Raw genomic sequence first — 21,198 nt, 5'->3', positions numbered from 1 at the left:
GGGTAATGGTGATACAAAACTTGTGGGAGTGGCCAACGACTACTCCAACTTGAGGTCCAAACCACAAGAGGGAGCCCACAGCTGACACTGCCTGGATGAGCGGGAGCCAGAGGCAGGACAACCTAGAGACCCAGGTTAGAACCAAATACAGCTGACTATAACTTTTCTTTCAAAAACAAAACAAGGTTTCAGTTTACAAAGCAGTTTCACAATCACCCTTGACACAACATCACAATAACCCTATGATGTAAACAGGTAGACTTCCTTATTTTACAAGCAAATTAACTAAATCTCAACGTAAGGAGCTCAGTCTTGAAGGGGATTTATCTCAACATTGTAATAAAATTCTTAAAATCACATATTAACCTTATGTCATGAATAGAAGATCGTACTTCTCTTTCTTTTTGGTCCCTTGCCCCTGATGTTTGAAGTGACGAAGCATCTCAGGCAGGGCTGTGAGCATGAGTCTGCTCTCTGGACACCACACTTCTCTGAAGGGTGCACCCTAAGCTATGTGAGTGGGATTGACACCTGCTAGTAAACACACAAGATGAAAGGTCTTTTGCAATGGTGATAGAATCTGAAATGACTTGAAGAAAGAAAAAAATCCTTGTTTAAAAATATAGTCGCACAAGATGTGAAAATGTGTGTAAAAGCAGCATTGGCCATGAAACAGGAAAAATATTTCCAGTCAGTTTCTTTTTCTCTTTCTTTTCCTCCCTTCCTCCTTCCCTCCCTCCCTTCCTTCTTTTCTTTCTTCTTTTATTTATTTAGTTAGCTAGTTAGTTCTCACCATTTATTTATTTGTTTGTTGTTTGTTTTGCTCTTACTAAGTAGCCCTGGATGGCCTGAAACTCACTATGTAGACCAGATTGGCCTTGAGCTCACAGACCTCCGCCTACCTCAGTCTTTGCCTCCCAAGTGCTGAGATTGAAAGCATGCACAACCACATCCAATTCCAGTCGGTTTCTTACAATGTACTGACTTCCTGTAGGGATTCCGGTGCTGAAGTTAGCTGAATACTTATCACGGCACTTGTAGAGTTTTTCTAATCTATTTGAACGCATTTTACCCATTTACTGCTACAGCTCTAGTGGGCGCTGTGAACCTTGAAAGTAGAGACTAAAAGTAAAGTGGACTAAAGTCTCAGGCCATAGTCATCTTTATTCAGGGCATCAAGAAATTTCTCTTCTGAGGGTTAGACAAAGTCAAATGAGCAATTTGAGAGTTCAGGCAGTATGCAGTCATGAGGTCACATGAGTTTAGGAAGGTCACATTTTTTTGGCTTATACAGTCTTGGGCAAGGCTACATTAGTTCAAGCCGTATACAGTCACGAGGACAACCCGTGCTTGGAAATATCATCTAAATAGTAAGAGTAAAATGATGAGTAATTTGAAGTAAACACACTCCTATTTACACCAGGACAGGCATGAAAGCACATTCTGAGAACAAATGCACGTTATACAGGGATGGAGGTTACAGGTCTCTTGTGTAGTTGGAGTTTTCTCACAAGCTCTCAGAAATCACCTCACACAACTTTATCCATGGACTGTGCTCCAACAGTTAAGAGCACTGCCTGCCCTTCCAAAGGTCCTGAGTTCAATTCCCAGGAATCACATGGTGACTCACACCATCTGTAATGTGATCTGGTGCACTGTTGAGGAAGAGGCCTGGTCAGTCGTCCTCATCAACTTAGATCATGAAACCCAATATGGACAAGTTCAACAGAACCGTCATATTCTAGCTGTCCACATATGCTTCAGCATTGCCGAGCATTAATTTCATTCATTTCATTCATTCAAGTAACAAACTAGGAACTCCAGAGATCTGGTGCAATCTCTTCCCTCAAGAGATGTATAATGTTATCTAGGGGAAAACAACATGTATTCTCATATACAAACAACAGACTACGGAACAGTTTTTAAAATGGGCTGTATTTAAATGCATCGTCCAGAATGAAGCCGAGAAACGCCATAGCCTGTGGGCTGGATGAGCTAAAAAGCTAGCTATAAAAGAAGCAGCAAGGGACAAGGACAGCTGTCCTAAAACTTAAAATTAGAATTCATGTTTCTGAGTAGGAGATATTAGGGCAAGGGGAAAGTGTCACTCCAGCATGAGACCAGGAATCTTTCTACTTGTTTTAACTCATCTTCATAATATCAGAAATATATTTATTACCTACATTCCAAGATAGTGGGTCATGTCATTATTAACAGTAACTAGTCATCAGAACCCTGACCTCAAAGAACCTAAAGAGATGTACTAAAGAGAAGCGAAACTTCAAAACTAACAGTCAGTAAAGGTGATTTTCTCTTATTTGTTCTGTGGCTACGAGATGCTATGTGTGGAAGTTAGCCAGCTAAGGAAAGGACACGGGGAAGGTGAGTGTGAATGGCCACGGTGGCTTCCACTCACAGGAAGTGGGGCTACAGTGCAAAGGAAACTTGTCTAACTTGAACAAAACAGCCTTCTTTGGCGGTGGAAAGCAACGGTTTTTTATCATCTTCTTCATAGTTTATGGACTGTGTGCAAGGAATCCGGTTCAGTTACATGTGTATCAAATTTTCAGTGTTTGGTATCAGATCCAGTACTGAACTGAAGCAGGAAACAGGAATTAGGAAAGAGCGAGGTCAGACTTCTTCATACCCCAGAGCAACCCCTTTTCTCTCCACAGAAAAGATAATAAAATCCTGAGCAATATAAACAAAAATTACAGGCTAGGGTCAAGGAGCTGAGTGAGCAGCGAGGAGGCTAGAGGATCTGTCAATCACGTAGAAATCCTTCCAGATACCCTGAAGTAAACATTTCATCTTCACTGTGGGTGATGCCTGTGTGCAAAATCTTTGAGGGAGGATTTGAAGTTGTTTCCAGACTTTTTTTTGGAGGGGGGGCACCTTGTGACTTTTCCTTTCATAGAGGATGAATTAGTATGGATCATCCATCCTGAAACAGAAACAAAAGATTATAAAAATTAAACTAAGGAGAATTTTAAAAATGGAAAAAATTAAAATGTTACTAATATAGATGAATATTTTTAGGTGAGAGAGGCAAGGAAATTGCAAACATGGAAGTAAGGGGTAAAGGGCCACTAACGTGAAGAAGAGGAGCAAGGAACTGCTTCCCGTTGGGAATTGTGGACAGGGTATGGAATATTTTTAAACAACTGGAGAAGAGACACTAGAGCAACATTTTATACCCTCATGTATTACCACCCCCAAATTAATGTTTTAAAGAGTTATTTTAGTTGTGTGTGTGTGTGTGTGTGTGTATGCACATATGAGTGAAGTTGTTTGAGGAGGCCAGAAGAAGGTGTTGGAGTCCCTGGAGTTGGAGATCCAGGCCGTTGTGAACCACCCAGTGCAGATGCTAGGATCTGAACTTGGATTCTCTGCAAGAGCAGTACACTCCTGGCTGCTGAGTCAGCTCTCTGCACCATCCCCAACCCCATCCCTCCTCCAAGTAAATACTTTAAATGTCAGCTCTGATTCCACCGGAAGTCCCGATTCTCTAAGAAGCTCCTCACAGATGCTCACACTGGAACATCTGCTGGTCCACAGATCACATCTGGTCGTATTTCTGCAACATTGCTAACTTCCACATCTAATATTTGAAGGACACTGTGTGCTGAATCACAGTGGAGAGGAGGGTACATGGAAGATGATATGTGCTCAAATGGAACTGAGATCAGAGAAAATGAAAACCCATGGAAACGGTGGTACTTGTTCTAAAGGCCAGATTCTGGTGGAACATGACTTAGAGACTTGATGGCAAATTTAGATTCACGAATATGGGTGCCACTGTATTCTGTGTTTCAGCTGTGCCGTTCTTGGGAAGGGTGGAGGAGAACCACATTTCTGTGTCTTTGCACCTTGCAAAAGGAGAACCAGATTCTGAGGCTCTGGTCTCGTGATGAAGTGTCAGGGTAAACCACCAGGGCAGCTGCAGACTTGCTTGCCAGGGTAGAAATAAAAATGTCTCTGAAAGCAGAATCTCGCACGCACCCTCCTCCTCTGAGGTTGGCATCATATCTTCCTGTGTATCTTGGGTGTAGCTTTTACCCAGGTAGAATTTAGAAACTAGAAACCAAATGAGGTGACAAACAGAACCCGTTTGCAGAAGAGTCAAAATAACCAGCAAGAATCAAAACCACAAATGCCCAAGGAGTCATTCATTCATTAGCCAAACACTAATAGGAGTGAGTGCAAAGAACAGTGAGAATCAACCACAGTGAGAAAAAAAATCATTCGGTGTTTAGTGTGATAGTATTCATCTTCCCCTTGGCTTGCTCTAGAGACACACCCTATTTCTTCCACCCCACCCTTCCTCAGTGCCATCACACAATGGTTTAGTGTGAAAATAAATCACATTACTGGAAGAGGAGGGCCTCTGGTCCTTACGACTCTAACCTGGAAGTCAAGGAGCTTGAGCACTAGAAGCAAAATAGTTATCAGAGCATTATCCCTGGATGCGGGTGCGACAGATGTCAGCTTCTCCCCCTACTCAATGACTTCCCTTAAGCTACTGCCATTTCCCCTTCTTCCGTGTCTTTACTGTAATCAGGGATAGCAGTGTTCCCTCCCTACACTGACTTGTAGGCAATATTTAATCATTTGGGACTTAAAACACTCAGAAGAGTAGGCAACAAGAAAGTGTATCTGATCAAAGTTGATTTTTATCTGTGTTTATTGTTGCAACTCTGTCACTGGCTCATGGCCTGCAGGTAAGTTATTTACTTAATCACCAAGATAGTTTCAATATGATGTCCTCCATCTTCCTAGCCTAAAGTTTTATGAAGAAGGATCGCCTTAACTAATCAATGAGAGATGACACAAGGCAGCCAGACCACTTGGCGGTGAAGTGCCCTGGACACATGGGGGTGTGAGGGAGACAGCCTTTCTCTCAGCTTCTGTTGCACAGATCCTCAGTAAACCAGGGGCTCTAGGAAACTCCACTCCTGAACCCCCGATTTGCTTTAGACCCACCTGACTTTGCCATTGGTATCTCATTTATTTCCTATCCTGAACCTTTTGATGATTCTCTCCCAGATTCTGCCAAATCACCCAGATTTTTTTGTGATCACTTAGACCAATGATTTTTCTTCAGTACAAAATTCATCACCATTACTGTTCCTGGCTTTTATTGCTCTGCACTTCTGCTTTGTCTTTTGTCTTGTTTTTGTCTGAACTCCCCAGTTGGATAATAATTCCCCCGAGGTTGGAGTCAATGATTTATTGCTCTGAGTGTCTCGGTAACGCTTAGCATTGTTCCAATATACAAAAATGTTCAATAGCCGGGCGGTGGTGGCACACGCCTTTAATCCCAGCACTCGGGAGGCAGAGGCAGGCGGATCTCTGTGAGTTCGAGGCCAGCCTGGTCTACAAGAGCTAGTTCCAGGACAGGAACCAAAAAGCTACGGAGAAACCCTGTCTCGAAAAATCAAAAAAATATGTTCAATAAACAACTATTAATTGAGTAATTGTAAAAAACTAATAAACTGTTAATAAACAATCAGTAACTAATTTTATGCTATTTTGGGTCAGCATCTTCAGCTGGCCTCCCAATCCTTGAAATGAACCGCACTACTTTTCTGCTGTAGCTATCAAAGCAGGTGTTTCTGTGGCCAGAACGCCACTCTGGGTAGATAGAATGTACCAGCAGACTTTCACTCAGTGGGTGGGAACACAAGAAATCTTTACATCCTGTGGGTTTCCTGCTACAGAGATAGGAGGCCAGTCCCCACAGAGACCCTTTTCTTACTAGGACTCCATCTACATAATTACAGAGTAAGAAGACTCCACTGATCCCATCCGCTATCACTCTCCCCTTCTTCATGGCAAATTCTAAAGAAAGCAGAACACGTTCTGCCTCCAACTGATTGATTGTCCTCATCCCTTCGGCAGCTGACTTCTGTCTTGTTCTATGAAGTGAAAATGGCCTTCCCACCGATGTCCTTAAAGCAACCAATGGAAATCAGACGGTTCTTCTGTCTGAATTTAAGACTTTCCACTTTTGTCTTTGCTTAGTATCTGTGATCCCTAGTTATTCTTCATCTTCCCTCATCTGTGTCTGTGTCTCTGGCCACCTCTTTTTATCTTCCTTTTCTTCCTTCCTAACAGGTAGGCTAGGCACTTCCATGTGTCTGTGTTTTCCTCAGCGATCTACACTCTATTGCTATCAGTCTAATGAAAGAACTAGAACATTGAGAACAAACTGGGCAAATGCTTCTTTAGGGAGGAGAGGAAATTTCACACTCCACAGCTTTCCCTCGCTTCTGAAGGCAGGTGCTTATTAGAACAGTAGCTGATCACCCTTTCGTGTTAAGTATAAAGGCCTGTGGCTGGGCAGTCCCTTTTTACAGGTATGCTAGTTATTGGAAATGCTCATTGAATTGGGTGCTTCTTGTTTATTTAGATGTTGGTCCTGTATACTAAAGAAGAAACATAACAGCGTGCTTCTAACCCTCAAGGAAAATTCAGAGACAACCAGGAAACATTCCCATCATAGGAAATCTACTTTCTTAATAGACATATTTGTACATCCATTTATTTAATTCCACTAGCATCAAAGACATAAAGTTTTTAATAGAAGCCAGTGCTTGGCCACCTTACCTGGAAATGCCATTAGTTAGTATGAGACCCCTGTGTAAATAACTACCATGGGCTTGTTCTGTCCATAACAGAAAGCACCCAGTGGAAAACAGAGACAAATATATGTGGACATTCTTCATCAAAATACTTACCTTTTCTGAGATTTCTTGCCTAAAAATAGAAGAGAGAATAGAAAAATGGTATCATTAAAAAGTAGACCATTTCAGTTTTGAAAGTAAAGGCTGTGCCCATCCCTATGACTGTCTTTTGAAGTGTGTTATGAATTTGCTAAGGGGGTACCCACGTGTGACTAAGTGGCTCTGGGTACCAGCGAGCATTTGGTGCTGCAGTATGATGCAGGTGCTTTTTGGGACTCCATTCCACCTGCTGTGCTGCTCATGAAGCCAGAGCCTGGGCTGAATTCCCTCCTGATCAGGCCCAGGGTCCCATTCGTAAGTTTCTATTGCATTTCATTCTGCCTCCATCCCCTCCCTAAAGGACTTAGGTCCCAACCCTGTAAACAAATGGGTCGAGGTCTCTCAGCTTCTCTTAAGTGTATCCTGAGAATTTTACTCTGGCCTGGTTAATCAGTAGAAATCAGTGGGAACCGTGCAGCCTAACATGAGTAACTAATGTGTTTTCACCTACTTACGCAATCATATGTACAATTCATATCTCATCAATTCATCTGCTTTCTCTTTTGATGGGCTGCCTGGGAGCTAGATCTGAAAATCACTTCTGTCAAGTGGACAGCACTCCATGACACACGTTTGTGTGCTAACGTAAGCCTCGGTTCCAACTTAGTTTTGCTTACTCGGTTGAGTTTTTCTTCTCCTTACTGTTTAGGTAATTTTGGTTGACTGTATCAAATGTTTTGTGAATCGAATCACATTCTTTTTAGTGGAGAAGAAAGTAAAGATTGATTACTTGATGGTCTGATGAACTGATGTCTGTCAGAAAGACAAGATAAAAAATTAGAAAGAAAGCTCTCTGAGGAAAAAGGCTCTTTGAGAGGAGAATGGATTTTGTGTATTTCTGCAATCGTAAGCTAGTATTCTAGAACTGCCCCACACAGATTTTAGCTTTCTTATTGGGTTAAATAAAGAAGAGGTATTTACAATGTTTAGGCTAAGGCCTGACATATACTATACACAGCTCCAATTGCTTTTAAAAATATGTTTAAAGTTCTAGAAGATGGTATTGCAAAACGTTTCTTTGAAAATTTAGCTTTCAGATGATATGGACCAAATACATTGATTGGGGATAATCAAATTCAAGTCCGTTTGTTCATCTTCACAGAAGTTTTTTTTTTCTTTTAGCAGCAATGAAAACAATGACAACAGATAAACAAAATCTTATTCTACTGAGAGGGTGTCTTGTCCTGCTGAGGAAGTATCTGGTTCTACTGAGGGAGTGTCTTCAAAGAAAAGAGAACTGAGGGAGACCGTGTTCAGTTTCATGTACTGGTGGAGTAACCCTGTGTGTTGGGTCAGGTGGAAAACTCTTCCAACCAAGTAACAAACAGCCTAATGAACCCAAAGGCAAACGCTTTTCGGGGGTTCTGTTTGGGGTGGAAGGAGTACCTCTGACTTGAACTGCTGCTAATGAACAGTTTTAGAGTTTGGCCTAAAAATGTCATCGCCTTGGAGAACGAGAAAGTCTAGGAGTACCGAGTGTTTCCGCTGAGCCAGAGTGCTTGTTTATGGACCCAGGAAAAGAGAGGTAAAGACTAACTACACCCCAAGATGATCAGGGCACGGGCAGCCCTTGCACCAGGTTCATAGGATCCCTCTGAAAGAACAGAGTTTGCACCTCTCATTGGCTCTCAGACTCTGAATTACCACCTGTCCCCCTTCCCTGTTTAACTCAAATAAACCTATAACATGTGTGTAATAATGCATAATTACAGAATCATTATTTTCACTATGATTCTTATAAATGTGTCTGTTTGATCTCTGTGGGTTTTACTTGGTAGCCTAGCTACCAATTCTACCAGTATCTCTCCAGGGGGAAGAAAGGGATACTATTCATGTTGTAAAGAGCCAACTTACGGCTAAAATTTTTGGAGGACAAAGTCGTTCACTTGAAAGCGGGAGAGATCTGTAGATGTTTGACAGCTGAAGGCTATTGAAGACAGCATAGTTACCCTGAATTTCCCTCCAGAGCCAGTGATCTCTGGGAGCTGGCAACTCTCTTTGGTGGCATAACTGTCACTAGCCCAAGAGCCCGTTATCTGTTTCCTGTTTGCCCCACTCTGATTCCCCCAGCAGGGGCATGCCATTTTCAGGTTATCAGTTTGAGATCTTGTACAGAAATGACTGACTCCAAGGTTAAAGCTTTGAAAACAACCCACAGCTCTTCTCAAGGCACGCATAATGCAGCCGTAGCTAGCTGGCACCCACCAAGCTCATGGGACTTGGATTCCATTCCTTTGTATCTACAATCACCTAGGAAGGAATGGAACTTGGGGGGTCATTACCCTTCTTATTAATAGGACGTAACAGCCTTGGAGTTATTGAGCTAATAGCCACCTTATTCAGGGAGCATGTGTAATGAATGGCTTCCTTGTTCTCCATTCAAGGCAGCCAGACAGTCAAAGTGAGGTTTGGCACCTCAGTGAAAAGACTAATCAGTGGTGAAAAAAAAATGTCATTCTTTATTTTGTGCTGGTGCTGGAGTCAGTATTTAGAATAGTCTTGTGTGGTGGTAATATCCAAACTCATGGAATTTCTATCAACAGAAAAGACGTTTAAACTGTCCAGTGTGACACATTATAGTTAGTGAAATACACTCTAATGGCTCCAGTGGAAGGGAAACGTAAATGGCCATCAGCTTACATCACAGGAAGAAGTGCATAGGAGTCAGCAATTGCTTTAAGGTCGTTCATAGCCCCTGACCTTAATACTGGGGATCTCAAAGCTGCAGGGGTCTATGCATTTTACAGTTTTGAATAGATCTGTTGGATGAACTTGGACAAAGGTGGCAGTCAACACCCAAAGCCTGCTGCAGACTGTGGGCCTATGGCTGGTATACTGATCTCACCTGAAGGCAAAAGAATTTTCAGAAGAGAGAAAGGGGGCCAAAGGAACAATGTTGTGTTCTTGTGTAGTGTTCCATCTATTTCCTGGTGGGGTGACAAAGAATAAAGTTTGGAGGAAGCTTTTCCCCTTTTCTTCTTTCCCCAACTTCTTTCATTCATATATATATGAATGTATATATAGTATACTAGGTATACTAGGTTACAGCCTCAGTGAAGAGATTCTAGAGAGAATCCACAAGAATTTCTTCCAAGGGCAATACAACTTCCACATGTCAATACCCAGACAGTTATGTGACTCTCAAAGGAGATCAGATGTTTAAAAACCTTAGATAATAATAGATTCACTTCCCAATGATACTGTAGTGCTAAGATCAAAGTCATCTAGGGTCCCGAAAGACAGTGGCAAATGCATCCTCTCTTCAAACAGCTATAGGACCAAAGAGTCATTACAATGTCTCCTCTGGCAAGCTCCTCATAGTAAGCCTTCATGAGAAGGTCTACCTAGTGTGAACCATTGGCTGGTTCTTTTAAATAAATATGTATGTCAAGTTCAGGGTCTCCAGGGACTTCTGCCTACAGAGCATAGAAGTTGCTTGGCACCTGCTTCAGCTAAACCTCTTGCACTTTATTTCCTGTGGGGTTTCTTTTCTCTTCTCTTTCCACTTTAAAATTGTTTTACTTTGATGTTATTGAGCACACCTACCTCTTTTTAACCTCCTTGCCAGCCAAATGATAAATGCCAGTCCCGAGAATGCAGTAACTGTGACAGCCACCGGAATGAAGAGGGGGTTATAGTCGCCTTCCTTGATCTTTGAGAAACTTCTGTCTGTCTCTGAAAGAGGAGTCAGTAAAGCATATGCTATGAGACCAAAGCATTATTCCCGTAGTCCAGCTCATGATATTTGTCATTTTGCTCTCCTGATAGTCCCCCAGTGATAACATCTCCCACAAATGAGGAAAGTAGCGTGGCAAGGGCCATGATGGGTATGCGACAGGGCTCGCCTCTAGCCTAGTGCTTACAAGAACACACTTCTCAGATCTGCAATCCATGGAATTCCTGGAGATGAGGCTAAAATTACCGACAAGAAGTAATTACCGTGATGTTCTGTCCCTGGTATCATTTAAAAATTGACTTCTGAGCATAGAGAAGGGATAGAAGCTTAACATAGAACTGCAAGGAAAAGGAAGTCAGCCATCTGAGCTGGGCAACTTGTCAATCAAAGGAAGCCATTCCAACTCCTTAATTTTCAGGAGGTGTGCGAAAATGTTACAGTGTCTATATGTCCAGGATCCGCAATGATCTAAAGGGAAACACTTGTACCACTTCCCTTCATTTCTATCCAAACAAATTAAGAGGACACCTCTACATATCCCTTTGCAAATGCAAACTAGTCTTGTTTACAGCCTTTTTTGAAAAGAATATTCATCTGAAAAAAAAGAAGTCTGTCTTCTGATACCTCCAGATGAAGGAATCTACTTTTATATATTGGCAACTGTTGGCTTGCGAAAGATGAGGAAATGAAAACTCAGTAGACTTAAAAGGAAATGTACTTAGTGAGCCTGGCATACAGCCTTACTGTACCTCTGCCCTGCCCCTCCCTGCCCGCACCCTACCCCACTCTACTCTAAACACCCCGAGATCTTCCTTGACAGCTTCTTCGGGGCCTATCATTTCTGTACTCTGTGCAGACGGAATCAGGGCAGACATTGATAGCTGTCGTTTCATAAGCTGATTTAATGCACCGTTATTTTAGCTTTTTTTTATTTTATTGAGCTCTACATTTTTCTCTCTCCCCTCCCTGCCTCTCCCCCCCCCCCTTCAACCCTGCCCCAAGGTGCCCATGCTCCCAATTTACTCAGGAGATCTTATCTTTTTCTACTCTGTTAGGGAGTATATACACAGAGATGAAGAAGACACGGTTCTTCTCACGCACAGATAGATTTAGAAGAATCAGCTTAGGATAATGGAAAACTACCCATTGTGTTGGGGGTTAGGTAGTCATTGGTGACCTTTGAAAAGGCATCTCAAAGGACTAACAGAGAAATCAGGTTGTGGTGGAATTGAAGATATGGATAATCCACAAATAAATAGACAAAGGGTTTAAAAGTAAGAGGGCAGTTAAGGTTGAAAAAAGAAAATAATTATCATTAAAGCAGAGGCTGAGAATAGCCAAGGATTTTATAGTACACGAATGCATATAAATTTCTTTTTTAGGCCACATGTATTGAGGGAAATGGAATTTGAATGTGTATTATATTTTTCCCACCTACTAGTTGATCAGTGCCACCTTTAAGTCTTAGTATTTCTGAGCATAACTACTCACTTTGACATAGAGGACGAGGACTAGACCAGATGCCAGCTGTCCCGCAGACACTTATTCTCTCTCCAATTAAGTCGGTTCCTGCTGAGCAGGTGAAGGTACAGGCAGAAGTGAAGCTGAAGTTGGCCAGGGGGTGACTGCATTCCATCGTTCCCAGGTCAGGTGCTGTGAGAGGCTGGCACTGAGTCACTTCAGCGGCAACGCAACAACAAAACAGTATTTGTGACCAAAGGCATTTTCCAAGCTTTTATTAGCCTAAACTAATTATGTATCATAATGGATTTCATCATGGCATTTCTATAGACGATGTATGGATTGTAGTTTGACCACATTCACACCACTTGCTGTAGCTTCTCTAATCCCACTCTCAATCTCATTGTTAGTCTTGAGGCTTTTTGTTTCCTTTGGTTTTTAGCTTTTATGCACATGAGTACCTACATGTATGCATATGCTGCATAGGAGTATCTTCAACTGGAATTACAGCTGATACTGAGCCACCTACTGTGACCCAATCCAGGTCATCTGCTGGAGGAGCAAGTGCTCTTAAGCATTGAGCCTTCTCTCCAGCCCCCAGTCAAGACTTTTAGACTGAAGCCACCAGACTTCATCACTGGAACAATCCATGTGAACCTAGAAATTTCTAATTTGTAGGAATTGCATTTGACAGTGCTTCCAGGATTGTTTTCTTAATGTGCTATTGGGTAACAATTTGTCAGGGGTGGAGCCAACAAGACATTGATAGCCCATGGTGGTACAAGGTAGCCATTCCAGGCTGCTGCCTTAGCAAGGCATTGTGCCAACCCAGCTGGAAATGTCAGCCCATATAGCCTTGGACAAATCTAAGAGCTTGCATGGTACATTCTCGGTGATTGCAAAGATGTCAACCTTCTCATGGATCGTGACATCTAGTCAAGCAGTTTTGACAAACATCCCCATTCCCCTAAGTCAGCTTAACTTTATAGAATTCATCCCTTACATTGATTCAGTTCTATAATTTCAATGATGGATTTTGCTTTTCATTAGAGAATTGAACTAGGAAACCAGAAATATAAATGTAGACAGCACAACCTGAACTTCATACGTACAAACCCAACCAGTTTTTTTTTCCATCAATGTGGCAAAACTTGTCAGCCAAAACACAATGAAACCTACTCTGTTTCAAATGCAAACAGAGAGCATGGCCTTTGTTTTCACAGCGGTTGTTAGTCTCCTGAGAGTCACACAGGAGAAAGACAAATAAATGACGACGTCTAAAACATGCCAAATGAAACAACCAAGAAAGACCTCTACTAGCTCTGAAGGAAACGGGTTGGTGCTAAGTAAGGCACCACATAAAATGGGTGTTCTTGGAAGGAAAGAACCAAAACTCAACAGAGGTTCATTAAAGCTTTATGCGATGACAATGAGAAAAATAAAATATAGAGTATAACTTGAATGGATTGCCATAAGTCACATTATAAAATGTCAGGTGGCTTTAAAGACTTTGGGGTTTTTTTTTTTTGTTTTTTACTTGTTTGTTTGTTTGTTTTGGAGTTTTGCCCTTCATTTTAGTAAGGAAAAACACAACTCTTGAAAAGCATCAAACTACAATCAAAGTTGTGTTGAATTTTATAGCAGAAGAAGAGACAGGCTTCTACGCAAGACTCCCCTGTGTTTTCTCAGATTATAGGTGCAAGCTTGCCACAGCAAACTCTCCAACCTAAAGTCACTCACCTTGACAAATAGGCTCTAGGGATGTCCAGTTTCCATATGATCCGCAGTGGGTTTCTCTAGTCCCAAGTAGCTCTGTTCCCGCCGAACAGTTGAAAGTACACTGTGATTGGAAGCTGAAGTGTCCCCAGGAGTGAGTGCAGTCCATGGTACCCAGTTCTGGGGCCTTTAATGGCTCACACTGGACCACTTTAATAGAGAGAGTAGCAGGGTTGGAAAGAGCTATGAGATTCAGATGGATTTGAGTCTTGTCTCTGCTTGATAATCTCTGGTCTGTATTGGGGTCTAAAGAAGTATTCTAGGAAGAAATGATCTCTGAACTATGTTTTAAAGATGATCAGATGTGTTGTCCACATGCAGAATCAGAAAGAAGATCTTATACAATGTCAACAGGACACAAAGTATATGTGGAAAGTAGAAAACTGCCAAACTTTGAGACTGACATAAGGAGAGGAACAGAGACAAGGTGTTCATCATCTTCACCCCTCAGTGAGCACTTGTTACATATCAAGCATCATTCCTCAACTTAAAGAGCTCAGATTTTACCAAGACAAATAATAGGGATAAATTAGTGAGTGGTCTTATGTGTCTGGTGTGTCTGATTCTTTTTCATTGGTCAGCCTGCCTGCACTATGAGTGACTTACTTGAAGGGAGCTAATTTAAAGTTCTGGAGCTCATCTGGGGACTACAGCAGTAACAGGAGAGAAACAACAAGGGCAAGAGGAGTAGACAAGTAGGAGAGAAACTGGAGACATCCTCAGTTGTAATACGAAGTTAACAAGGGCACTGGTTGGGAAGAAGAGTGGAGATTGGCAGAAGTAGGATGGAGAAAGGAGGTGAAGGCAGCCATGGTGCATCATGTGCCGGTGTGATGGTGCCAGGAAACTAAAACAATTGAAAATTATCTTATTGATTTGTTCGTATACGGGTCTTTTGCCAGCACGTGTATCTGTGCACTATTTGTGTGCCTGGAGCCAAAGGAGGCTGGAAGAGGGTATTGTCTCCCCTGGAATGGAGCTATAGATGTCTGTGGGCCATCATGTGGATGCTGGGAATGGAACTCAGGGCTGCTACAAGAGCAGCTAGTGTTCTTCAGCTAAACCATCTCTCAGCCCTATAAAATCAATGACCTTTCTGCAAATTGAATTAGCGTTAGGTTATCATCCCCAAGGGTTGGAGCAGGTGAAAGTTTCACAGTAGTGTCATTTCATATGCCATTTCCATGTAATGTGGTTAAAACCGCACAAAAGAAAAGTGGCTGGGGGCACTTAACTTGTACAACACATCCAAGACAACATCCTTAGGATAGGTGGAGGCCATAGCTGAATACAGAGTTGTCATTCCAAAGATCATATAGATAGAATAAATCCGCAAAATTTAGGAAATTTAATGAAAGAAACAAATCAGAATAACAACAGAAAAGATAGATGCTGAGACTAAGGGTTCATGGCCTTGGATAAGTACCGAGGAAGAACCCAGGAGAAATTGTTATACTTAAAAAACATCAGAAAAGGGTATGATTGGAAGCAAGAGAGAAAAGACGAGGTTTAAAAAGGAGTGAAATAGACGGGCGGACCAATAATACTGTGGAGGTACACTGTATGGGAAGAGTCACAGCTTTGGGGATAAGCGAATTAGTCAGATCTAATCCAGGTGGTTAATACCGAAATTAATTTTAGTTTCAGTCCTTTATTCCTCAAAAACTTTAATTTTCTTCTTACAACTTTCCATTGTATGTGTTAGACACATCAAACACATCTTGAAACTCAGCCAGCCTCAATTAAAAGATCCAATACTCCTTTCAGGCGTAGTTGGCTGAGTCCAAGCCTCTGACTTTGCACATGTGCACGCTCTCCTTTCCAATCTACGACCACATCTCTGAGAGACACAGTAAGGCTCCCAATGACTCTTCCCATCCCCTCTTTCTTGGCAATCCTTGCAGAGCTGTGTTGTTTCTAGGATAATTGTCCTCGGTGTTGGTGGCGAGACACTGAGTAGCCACTCGTTACAAATAAAGGGCAAGCGACTTTATTAGGAGCTCTCCCCATGAGCTTATTCCTGTTCATATCACCTTTCATCAAACTTGATCAATGGACTTACATGATTTCTATTAATTAACTGTAAATCCCATAAGTACACAATCTTTAACAATTCAGAAATACACAGTCAAATTTAGTGCATAGGATTTGTTATTAGATAACCACGACATCATCTATGTAACATATGTGAGTTCTTCCTTTACTGTTCTTCACCATGTCTGTCTATAGAAGAGCAGGAGGGCCTTCCGGATCCCTCATTCTTCTAATGACAAATATAATTGTTTCTGTCAGACTTCAGAGCTCTACTTAATCCAGCAAGCTCATTAGATTACTACATCCTTGACTGGCAAGATCTACAACACCTGGTTTCTTACTGCAATCTGCTCAGCTTTGGCAAATCTTAACACCCTGTCCCTTGTGGTACTTCAAAAACATGTGTGAAGTAAATTGAAACTGCATGTTGACTTATGAAATCTTTACAGGAAGATAACGTTGTGAAAACCCAACTTTCTGTTCAGAACTTCCCATTTCTTAGAATGGCCAATATTGTTTTGTTCCCGCAGTATCGTTTTGTCCCATTCAGTTGCCATTCTAGGCTACTATGGTTCTGGTGACTTTTGACAGGAAAAAACAGACAAACGGAAAGGAGGAGGCTTACCATACTGACACTGGGGCCCATAAAACCCCTCATCACAGTTGCAGGTGTGATTGTTGATGGTTTCCACGCATTCTCCATGGCCACTGCAAGACCCAGACTGGCAAGAGGCTATAAACAGATTAGACAAAGACATTTTAGTGGGATTGCATCCATAGTCCCTTCTTCACACAAGAAAGATTTGCTTAAGTATTCAACAATGTTTTTTGCATAATAGTGCATGCTAAAATTTTTATTTATGGGCTAGTCTAGCCATTTGGCATAGATATTTATTTGGTTTTAGAATGAATTAACTCATAGTAACACTTTATATGGTTTTGGAGGTGTTAGCGGAAGACCTTGAAAAAACACCCAGCTCTCAGCACCGTCTTCCTGCCTGTCACCAGGACACAGGCTGTCTAACCCTATTTCTCACATAACATTACTGGCAACCTGGATAGAACTTGACCTAGTTGTTGAGCACAGGGAGCATCTTTACATACAGAATGCCCAGAAGTGCTATGCTTAAGATTTATTTGGGATTTTTTTCAGGGTGAACTAGCAGTTTCTGGGTAATGAGTCTGACCATTTTAACTTTGATCCTCCCGAATCAGAGATGGAGAGGAGTCTGGTCACTGCTCACCTGTGTAGCAGAGAGCTGCCTTTCGCTTGTGGCAGGCATCGTCGTTCCATTTCCCAGAGTCTTTTTCCCTCTTGATATAGATCTCTACACAATCCTCCTTGGACTTCTTATTGTTGGGCTCTCCAGCTCCCCAGTTCTCTGCTTCTTTAGTGAGAGGCTTGTTGGTTCCCACCCATGTCCATGTGCTTCCAATTTTCCGGATTCCTATCCAGTAGTAAGTAGGGTTTTTGGGCAATGTCTTCTCCAAGTACTCAATTTCTCTCTTATTTTGTATGGCCACTAAATCTGTGTAGTTTTCCTTGCAGAACTTTCTAGCATTTTCCCAGTTCATGGATTTTTCAGAATAGTGGTATGTCCAACAGTGAGTTCCATGGTGTGCCAGGAAGTCTGAAAAACACCAGACAATGTGATGACTCATAGGGTGTTCTAGGACCAGACACAGATGCAGGCTGCCCATCACTCAGAGATGCAGAAACAAGACTCCAAAAGAGCAGGTGCACATCTCAGGGTCACAGTATTAGCCACTGGCAGACTTGGAGCATACTCAAGGACTACTATATATAAATACATCTTTGTAGTTTTACTTCAGTGAAAGTTCTTTCTCAAAATTCTTTCAAGTGTTATTTATCCAGCAGACTTTAGAAATGGTGTCACAAACAGGTTTAAAATCCACTCTAAACTTTCTAAAACCTTGGATAACTTCCTAAAGGCCAATATTTATTACTGTTAACACAGTACACATACAAAATTTCTCTGTTAGGTAAAGTAAAATCGGATCAGGAAGAACAATGACATAATTTTAAATACTTTCTTGTCACATTAAAAGGTAGTGCTTTATTGTAGAATAGGCTGCTATTGGGAAGTACACTGTCAAATTGTTGTGCATCTAAACTTATTGTAAAGAAAGAACAATATACATAAAAATAATGCAAGGACTCAAAGTTGATTACATTGTGTTCTACACTCAAAGATATTCAAAGGATGGTGTTCAATAAACATGGGGGGTTCAAACATGAGGATTTTAAAGAAATCAAACACAAAACATCATTGTACACGATGATCATGAGGATATTGACCTTCTAAGTATGGTCTGATCTCTGTGAAATAAGATTTTACAGTAAGATAAAAGATTTTACAGCCATCAGCTCATTGATTTTTTTTCATAAGGCGAGTACTACAGGGAAATACCAAAACTGCCTTCTAAATGTTTATGCTCATGTTTATACCCTTAGTCCTGAGCTGCTTTCAACCTGGGTCAGAGAAATTTCTTTTTGAAGTAGATAACAGTCAATAGAGTGCATAACTGTTAAGTTATGGAGATAAGAAACTCAGTGCTTAGCCCTAAATGGTACATCTATATTAACCCCACAACCACCAAGGCTCATTGCAGAAGAAACACAAGAATGTAAGAGCCAGAGAATGGGCATGGATACTGTGAAATGCTGTCTCCTAGACATGATGTGGTTAATGCACCCTTGAACTCATGGCAGCTGTGATTGTTTGCACAAGGTCAGCATAGATGGGATAGAGGGTCTCCAGGTCCCACCCTTACTGAGGAGCCATTGGCAATTCATAGTTGCTGGGGGGAGGGAACATCATTCTTGCTGAGGAAGTGGACTCTGCTAGGTTTCCCATGCTCCGGTGGATGGATCACATCCATGAATATATGGGTAGCACTAACTGGACTTAACAGGTTATCAAAAGAAAAAAGAAAAAAAATAAAGACAGGAAGTTGGGAGGGGCGTCTTGGGAGGGACACGGTGGGGGGAGTTGAAGGGGAAAGGGCATATAGATATGATCATATTTTATTGTACATGCACAAAACTCTCAAAAGTAAAGAAAAATTAACAAGACAAAGACAGTATGTGTTCACTTGTTCTGAGCTGAAAATCCAAGTTAGGGAAGACAGAGGCATGAGTTTCTTAGGCAATGGTTTAAAAAGTTCAAACTTGTCGATGAAGAGTCTCTAAGGCTTAAACATAAAGCATGCAACATCAGTAGAAAGACAAAAAGCCCCCAAACAGAAACTAAAACCAAGCCCCCAAGCAACCCATGCTAGGACCATAAAAGCTCACTTGGTGCACAGAAAGCTACTAATAGAAAATAGAGTGTAAAGCAAGTGTTCCAGCAGTAAGTGTATTATTTGAGGTTTCTCTAGCTGCATTCCTTCATAGTAGAAGGCCATTGTGTGGTTCTCAAGATTTGTGTCCTTCACTAGAGATTGTAGCATGTAAGGCTGGTGTTCGGGGGATCCGAGAACTATTGAAAGTCAGAGGAAGAACAGAGTCCTTAAAAGAATCAATAGCCATCTATCTGATTATTTCCACTGGACTATATACTCTCGATGAATATGAAGCAAAGAATAATCACAAGGTATAAAAGCTTAGCAGAATTCGAATGACATACCACAACAGAGCACTGTCCAGACACACAGCTTGAGGATGCTCCATGAGCCCCACCAAGTACTCTGGCATCTCCATGGAAACACCTGAAAATGAAAGGGAACATGTTATTTAAACTCTGAACTACAAACTTAGATTCCCTTAAGGCAGTGCCCCACAATTTTCTTAAAATAAAACAAAGCTCAGCAACCTAGTGCCTTATCCAAGGTAAAATATTAGAGGAATGTAGCTGAAGACAATGGCAACAAGTTCACTCCCAAATGCTGCGCTGTTTTATTTCATTTTGTCTCCATGTTTCAGTCCCAAGCTGTTGATCATATTGATGGGATGTTTTTCTGTATTTTAGTAACCTTTCTATGTGCTTTTGGGCTGTGCTTTAAATTAAACTAAACACTATTTTGAGTGCATTTTTTAAATGTTAGTTGGTGTTTAATGGACTAGTGATGTTCAAATTGCTGTCTTAGCACACTAGGTCATGATGTATTCATAAATGAGTGATATAGTTAGACACCAGAAAAGGAAAGCAATTCTTTGCTCCAAGAAAGAAGCAATACATTCCGAATAGCCCAAACAATGAATCCATAAAATTTTCTGCACATCTTAAGGCTGTAGCTTTGCTTGTATCACTTCTCAGGTAGCCACTCTGTGTCACTGCAAAGTCATAATCTCAATGGTACCTCTTCGAGCATCTCCTCAGCGCAAACGCCAAGGGAAAGAATCAACAAGAAACAGTCTAGAATCACTTCTTTGAGAAAACAAGATTTTTTGTTTGCTTGCTTGTTTGTTTCTCTCTTTTTTAAAACCCCTTGCCACCTGCCTCTTCAAGCCCCAGGAAACATTTGAATATCTAGAGATCTTATAGGCTGGAAGGCTCACCATGGCTTGCTGGTCTCTCTGCAGTTCCTCTGCAGCCCCCAGCCTTCAGCAGCTCTGGGTTCTTGCACAAGGAAGGTGTGCTGTGCTCAGGAAGAATGTGCTAAGTATCACCAACAGGGCTTGCTCTCTTTCATTTCTCTAACCCAGTCTCACATCCTCCTCCCCCTTTTCTTCCCCTTTCTCATCTCTCTTTCTTTCTCCCCGCCCCTTTCCTAAACTGATCTCAGTCATCTGCCCTAAGAACACAATAGCTGACAGGGAGCTGTGACCACTGGGTTCTTCTGCACATCCTCCCACTCTTTTCTATTCACCTGTGCATTCTTTCCTTCCTTCTTTTCTTGCTTCCCTCTGTGTTTCTTGTTGTTTGGTTTGTTTAGCAGAAACACCTGACTGTGAAATAAGAAGCCTGATAGTGCCACAGATAAAAACTTACTTCAGATCCAGTTATGATTCTGTTGAACTTCGTTAGCTCTCTCTAGAAGACTTGGCCCAACTCTGTTCCTTCCCTCCCTCTTTCCTTGCTCACCCCCTAGTGGAAGTACTTGTTAATGGCTCTTATGAAAGTTAAATCCTAAACACACTCCCCAAACTCTATCATTTTGCCTTAGGAAGGTTTGGAGACCTAGAAATACCTTGAGTGTAAAATGTGAAAGAAATGAAACCATATATGAAATTTGAATTCAGCCAATAAACGCAATCTGAAATCAGTTACTGACATAGTGCTTACATTGTAAAAAAGTTAGTAATAGTGACAAAGATCAATGCATACACTGTGCCAACACACACACACACACACACACACAAAATAAGATAATAATAGCAATAACAACAGTCTCATTTAACAGGTTTAAATTAAATTATCATTTAATTACCTTTTAATATCTAAAACACTGTGGGGGAGGAACACTACTAGTCTTATTGTTTTAAATTTATTTGTTCTTAGG

General features: G+C 41.4%; 1 protein-coding gene across 1 annotated transcript; it reads right to left on the bottom strand.

Moving 5' to 3' along the window:
- Nucleotides 1–1,916: 1,916 nt before the first annotated feature.
- On the bottom strand, nucleotides 1,917–20,388 carry Sell (selectin L). Its single transcript, XM_075988455.1, has 9 exons — nucleotides 20,255–20,388; nucleotides 19,383–19,464; nucleotides 16,977–17,363; nucleotides 16,358–16,465; nucleotides 13,663–13,848; nucleotides 11,953–12,138; nucleotides 10,332–10,460; nucleotides 6,741–6,759; nucleotides 1,917–2,944 (listed from the first exon to the last, which is right to left on the bottom strand). The coding sequence occupies exons 1-9, from the start codon at nucleotides 20,255–20,257 to the stop codon at nucleotides 2,926–2,928; spliced, it is 1,119 nt and encodes a 372-aa protein (XP_075844570.1). The 5' UTR covers nucleotides 20,258–20,388; the 3' UTR covers nucleotides 1,917–2,925.
- Between the last annotated feature and the right edge of the window lie 810 nt (nucleotides 20,389–21,198).

Source organism: Microtus pennsylvanicus, chromosome 10, assembly GCF_037038515.1.
Source record: "Microtus pennsylvanicus isolate mMicPen1 chromosome 10, mMicPen1.hap1, whole genome shotgun sequence".
NCBI lineage: Eukaryota > Metazoa > Chordata > Mammalia > Rodentia > Cricetidae > Microtus > Microtus pennsylvanicus.
The sequence above is the reverse complement of the archived record's forward strand: the minus strand, read 5'-3'. Positions and strand labels throughout refer to the sequence as shown.

Coding starts and splice junctions, on each gene's coding strand:
- Sell (XM_075988455.1), bottom strand. Junction 17,364..19,382: donor CTGGACAGTGCTCTGTTGTG/GTATGTCATTCG, acceptor GGTGTTTTTCAG/ACTTCCTGGCACACCATGGA. Junction 12,139..13,662: donor CCTAGAGCCTATTTGTCAAG/GTGAGTGACTTT, acceptor TTGCCGCTGAAG/TGACTCAGTGCCAGCCTCTC.